This window comes from Pezoporus occidentalis, unplaced genomic scaffold, assembly GCF_034315485.1.
Source record: "Pezoporus occidentalis ecotype Australia unplaced genomic scaffold, CSIRO_AGI_Poc_V1 ctg219, whole genome shotgun sequence".
Classification (NCBI taxonomy): Eukaryota; Metazoa; Chordata; class Aves; order Psittaciformes; family Psittacidae; genus Pezoporus; species Pezoporus occidentalis.
The window spans coordinates 322,623-328,942 of NW_026914062.1; the positions used below are offsets into that span (position 1 = coordinate 322,623).

Here is a 6,320-nt window from a genome sequence, read left to right on the forward strand (position 1 = left end):
AGTGCTATCAACTGCCAGCCATTGACTTCCCCTCTCAAAGGGTGCCTGCGGGACCAGCACAAACCCAACAGGTAAGGGGCAAGCTCGCTGAACTGTTTCGTTGGAATTGGATGTGGAAAAGGAGTCATCACAGAACCCCAGAGTGGTTTGGGCTGAAGGGACCTTAAAGCTCATCCAGTTCCACGGGCAGGGACCCCTTCCACTGGAGCAGCTTGCTCCAATCTGGCCTTGAACACTGCCAGGGATGGGGCAGCCACAGCTTCTCTGGGCACCCTGTGCCAGCGCCTCAGCACCCTCCCAGGGAAGAGCTTCTGCCTAAGAGCTCATCTCAGTCTCCCCTCGGGCAGATTAAAGCCATTCCCCTTCTCCGATCACCGCACGCCTGCTCCAGCCTCCTCATGGCCCCTTGATGGACTGGAAACCTGCTCCATCATCTCCCTGGAGCCGTCTCCACGCTCTTCCCCCAGCTGGCTGTGGGGAATGCGGACAGAAACACCCCCGCTCCATGACCCACACGGCGGGAGCAGGCTGCGGGGAAGGGCAGCGCCCCTTTGCCACAGCCTTTGGAGCGCTGCCCCGGCCCTGCGGCCTGCAGCGAGGGCAGCGCGGCTGAGGCACGGCCCCGCCGCCCGTCACCCCCATGCCCTGAGCCCGGCGCCTGCGCGGCGGCGGCCGGAAGTTCCGGGGCAGAGGCGGGCGGGCTGGTGAGTGATGGCGGGCGCAGGCTGAGGGGAGCCGCGGTGCGGGGCTGTGGCGGGGGCCGCCCTCGGTGATGGCCCTTGGTTAGGCCGCGGGGCTGCGCCTCGCTTCCCCTCCGTTTTGTGCTATGGAAGCACCGTTCCCCCCACACACACCCGAGCTGTGTGCCTGGCGGCTGAAGCGGCCTTGGTTTTGAGCCTCGGGAGGCCGAAGCTTTATTAATCACGTCTGCAGCGGTGCCTGTGGGCCAGGCTTCTGCGGCAGAACATAAGGGAGTGTTGGTGGAGTGAGGAGGGTGCTGCAGGTGCCTCAGCCCGCCTCTTGGGGGGCAGTAGGGAAGAGCTTTGGGAACGTATTTACCTCGTTGTAATCGGTGTTCTTGTTTTCACAGCCCTTCCTGCCTCCGACAGTGAGCGGAGTGAAGCAGCATGTTAATAGCACAGGCGGCTTCCCATCTGCTGAGGGCTTCCCGGCTTGCAGGTGCGTGGCTGTTCTGTGATCTGGGCTCATGTGCTTTGCTCTGTTGGTTGGGGTGGTTCTGTGCTTGCTCCCAGAAACTCCTGTCCCAGCGAGCAGGGCAGGAGCGGTGAGGCTCTTGTTATGTCTCTGGTCTATCAGTATTGTGTAGCTCTGATTTGGCTTCTTTTAAGCTTAGGAGGAGATTGCATAGCAGCAGAAAGGCTTAAAACAGCAGACTACCTGCTTCCTACCCATTCCAAACCACACTAACGCAGTTTATACAGTAAAACACTGTATAATGTAGTTTTGGTAATGACGTTATAGCAATGTAAGTTGGTTTAAATACATCCTTCCTTGTTTTTGTGGTGGGAACGTAGTTTGTAAGCAGCTTCCTCTAGGAGGTTATCCTGGCCACAGTGGTCTGACGGTTTGAGAGCTGGACAGAACTTTTCTTAAGGTCCTGTTTGAAACTTCTGCCTCTTAAGTGAACTTCTTTTCTCCTCCAAGGCCACCGTTTGCCCAGGTCAGTGTCTTCCTTTCTTTGCTATCATTCTACACCTGCACGCTATTGCACGCAGCCCTCGAGCAAGAGCGGAGCCCAAGCTCAGCAATCCCATGACCCTGAACTGGAAGAGATTCTGATCCCCAGAAAACTCTCCATCAGCCCTTTGGAGAGCTGGCTCACAGTTAGGTACTTCCTTCCGAAAGCAGAAGGCCTCAATGCTCAGGAGGATGCTGGCCGGGAACCCCTCCAGCAATATGACTGTCCCCCAGCTGATGAGGGAGGTGATGTGGAGGAAGGAGAAGGAACACCTAACAACAAGGTTCAGTGTAAGAACGTGTTGGAGATTCGCAGGAGGAAAATGAATAAGCACAAGTACAAAAAGCTGCTGAAGAGAAGGAAGTTCATACGGAGGAGGATAAAGGAAGGTCGCAAGAAGAAACGGCAGGTAAGCTCAGGGTGGAGAGCTTCATGACATGAATGTGGCTGCTTCTCAGACTGGTTCAGGTGTCAAATCATGGTTTTAAGTGGAATTGATTTAGGGGAAGTGGCAGCAGCAGCTCGGGAGCCTTAATGAATTCAGCATTTACTGGTACAATAGCTTTTTCTGGTTAGTGTTTGACCTGTGTTATCTTCAGAAGCTGTAATTCACCCTGTCTCTGTGGTTGTAAACAGGTATGTGTGATAGTTGCTACACATAACCTTTCTTCATGACAGTAACTTATGTGTGGCTAATGGAGAGGAATTTTAGTGTTTGTGTGGAAGATTAATTCATGTGTCTGTGTTACATCAGGGAGACTGGTTTGATTTCTGTCCTGTCCTGCCAGCATCCTTAAGTGCTTCCTATTGCCTGTTCCTGTATAGAAGCCTTTTACTTCCCTTAATAGAAGGGGTGAAGGAAGACATAGGACTTCATTCAAGCCATAGATGTTTCATTCACCACTACCTTTCAGCTGTTAGGTTTGCTATAATACAGTTTAGTTCATTCTCTGGTGATTTTCAACTTGCCTAGATGCATATTGGGGCTAATTGTAATGCCATTTCTTGAGGTTTGTAGGTAGCAGTGTTGAGCACTCTATGATGAGGAAATCCTCTTAATTTGCTTAGTTTCATTTTCCATCTTCTCAGTTTCCTTTGCACAGGACTTTAAAATAATGCTTGTGCATTTCAGTATGTTTTCTTAGAAACTCACTTGGAACAAGCTGCCTACTAAAAGCATTTTTCCTTTGTGTCTGCATTATTTCCTGGTTTCCCCCTGGGACACATGGACAAGGGATGAAATCTTGAGTGTTGCTTCTAAACTATGTTACAGTTTTATGTCTCTTTATATATTCTGTTTTAGGTCAAGTTTGAGAAAGATTTGGAGCGCATCTGGAAACGAGCTGGCTTGAAAAAACCCCCTGAAGGATGGCAAACACCCAAGATATTCCTGAAAAGCTCAAAGCAATAAACGCATCTGTAATGAGTGTTCACCTGTAATTGTAATTAAAAAAGGGATATTTAAGTACATGGATTACATTTAACTTTTTTCTGAGTGTGATGAAATCAGTAGGAGGAAGCTTTCAATCTCAGTGAGCACTTTGCCAAGGGCAAACCTGACAGCAATATGCTTTTCCTCCCCAAGGGAATGGTGTGAGCTCTCATATAGTGCCTTGGCAGTGCTGTACAGTCCTGTGCTGCTGCCCTGACTATGAGCAAAGGGGTCTTAGACAAGCTGGATTTCTGAAGTTCCTATTTACAATTAGACTGAAGGACGTGCTACAAGGCCGATGGGATGAAGTGAAAGAATTCTTCTGATGATCTATTACACAAGCATATTGGAAAGTTCTCAAAATCTCTTTCTTTCATAGATTTACTGTAGAAGGGCTGATGTTTACTAAGAGTTATGGTGAAAGAGGAATTGGATCAGAATACGTCTGTGTGAGCTTTAATTCTCCCTTACCCGGAGCCTTGGTGTGCATGTGCCTGAGCCATTGCATGAGCATCCTTAAAGGGCACATTTTATTTTTTCTGTTCTATTTTGTGCTAATAAAAAATGTGTTTTTTCCTGCAATTGCTTCTTGTCCTACAGAACATCCAGTATTACCCAGCCCATGCTGGTGAAAGTTCAGAGCTAATTAGTCATTACCTATAAAACCTGTTTTGTGCCCGAGACAACCCCGTTGTAATCGGGTATTACGTGGTTGAAGGAAGTAATGAAATCTGTGAAAAATAGAGATGTTTTAAATAAACCCTGACAAAGGACTTGATATCTAGGTTCTGCTGCTGATTTTCCTGTTTGAGGCAGTTAACTTCTGTGTATTTAACTCTTCCTTGTCTGTATTCTAGCAGATAGATGAGGTGGACTGACCTCAGAGAGAAAGGAGGGAAAAAGAATTGAGCTCCCTTAGGCCTATCGTTGTGCAGCACACAGGAAAGCTGCCCTGAAAATGCATTCCCTTTTATCTCCCAAGAGCAGAACGCTTGCCTAAGCTGAAAGGGAAGGAAACAAAAGGTAATCTGTGGAACTCCCTGCCACAAGGTAGGTTTAGTGTTGCTGCTGGAGGGACAAGGGGCTCCATGCAAAGAACGTGCGTGAGGTTCTGCGGATGGCTTTACTCTTGTCACTAGATGGCGATAAACTCAAAGCCTCTGGAGCTCCTTAGCCTTTGGTGTGGAAGTTGGCTGGATCTTTGTGCTGGTATTTTAAGGAAAGGGTACGCCCACAGTTAAAAATGCATTAATCTTGTGGGAGAGCTGGTGGCGTTCTGCGAGCTCTTGAAGTCCTGCAGAAACATGTGGTTAGCACATTTTTATAGCGCTTTTTTTTTCCCCAAACCATATGTTAACAGTAGGCAACTTTGATCAAATATATTAAAAACGTGTTCTGTCCTTTTCATGCTTTAAATAGGCAGCAGTTGCTTTTAACCAAGACCAGTAGGACCCTCTCGCAGCCTATTGTCAGGATTTGGAGGAGGAGGATGTCTGGCCATGAGCCTTAGGAGCTTACCAAGCAAGAGAAGACAGAGTGTTGATCCTGGCTTGCAGGTTTGTTAAACAGGCAGAGTGCATTTGGGTGTTTCTAAAGTAGCAATAAGCATTCCCTGCACAAGGATGCACAGATGAAGGGTTGAGGCCTGAGCGATTTAGCACCTTTGAAGTCAGGTCCATGTCTTTTTCCCTCCCTCATCACATTTAAGTGTCTGTTCTAGTGTTCTCTGTCAGCCCTAGAGCTTCTCTTTCTGACTCTCAGCCCAAGCTTGCTGGTTTCCTGTCTAGGGAAGAATGGTAATCAGTTTGCATATTTCCAGGAGATTGCTGGCTGCTGAAGGGTTGGGATGCCTTTGGAATTACACAGAGAAAAAGACTTTATAAAAGGACAGCAGCAGCATGCCCTGCTAATTTATCAATGCTGTACGTCTGATTCCAGTTTTGAGCTTTATTCTGCCTTGATTTTGTCTTATTTAATCCTACAGCTTGCATTTTTGTTCTAGATGCTAAATACATGAACTACCCAAGGGTGTATTACCCATTTTTATCCACTAAGGCTTAGGTTAGGTTTTAGGTCTCTCTAGTTTGATGCAAAACCTCTCTTGCTCTTGGGGAGCATGATGCTGTGGCTGTAGATCACAAGCTTGTCCGTTGTATTCATGTCTGCTGGGATCATGCAGGCAGAGAACTTTGCCATTCTCCTGGATCAGCACCCTCACCTTGCTCTCTAACTTGTTTCTATATTGGGTTAGTGGGAAATAATGGCATATGGGAATTGCAAAGCATAATAACTCAGTGCCTCGTGATGTTCGAGTGCAAGTGAACTCTTCTACTATGGCAAGGACCATGTTATATTAAGGTGCTTGTGTGGAGAATTGCAAGTCTCCATGAAGTAAAGTAGCTTATTAAATGGTATGCTCTCTAAGTAGCAGTCCATATTGTAGTCTGCCAAGAGTAATCATTACTTTCACATCTATTAGATGTAATTGCACCACCATGTGTAGAAGTCTGGGACATCTGGGTCATTTACAGCTGTTTATAAACCATCCATGGCACTTATGCCTGTCTGTCATATAAATGCTATGTCCCTTTTTGCTGCTGTACCTCGAAGCATGGCTCAGGATTCTGTTTTCATTATGGCAGATACTGCACAGACTGTGTCTTATGTGGCACTAATCAGATAATATAAACCAGGGTTGTATCAACTTGCTGTAACTGCCTTGACCACAGGATGCAATTTAAACTGGCTCACTTCGCTGAAGAGAATGAGAGGGATGAAACCTGCACGTGTTTTTCTATAGGGGGAGCACAAGCACAGAATGTACTGTTGACGAAGCTTTACTATGGGATGCTGCTCCTCTCCAAAATACGTGTACACCAGCGTACTTGCAGTTAGCAAATGTGTATGTGCAGATGTGGCTGTGCTATGGGCTGCAAACAGGAAAGGCTTGACTTTTACACTCTTAAATTAGTAAAGACTTGAAGATTTTTGCTTCATCTTACTATTCTGCTGAGAGGAAATGGTTGGAAGTCAGGATATGGTTGGCAGGTGAATTCATGCTCTGTATTCCAGAGACTGGAGATACCCAGTGAGATGGAGGCTTATGCTTTAAACTGCCTGATAGTCATTGGGCTGGAAAGGTCCAGTGGAAGTATCCATTTTTGCTTGTTTTTCCCTAAAAGACAGAGG

The 6,320-nt window shown here is 47.1% G+C and overlaps 1 protein-coding gene across 1 annotated transcript; it reads left to right on the plus strand.

The window, feature by feature from the left end:
• The first annotated feature begins 1,052 nt into the window (after positions 1-1,052).
• AURKAIP1 (aurora kinase A interacting protein 1) lies at positions 1,053-3,167 on the plus strand. Its single transcript, XM_062620057.1, has 3 exons — positions 1,053-1,179; positions 1,666-2,108; positions 3,003-3,167. The coding sequence occupies exons 1-3, from the start codon at positions 1,128-1,130 to the stop codon at positions 3,108-3,110; spliced, it is 603 nt and encodes a 200-aa protein (XP_062476041.1). The 5' UTR covers positions 1,053-1,127; the 3' UTR covers positions 3,111-3,167.
• Positions 3,168-6,320: the final 3,153 nt, after the last annotated feature.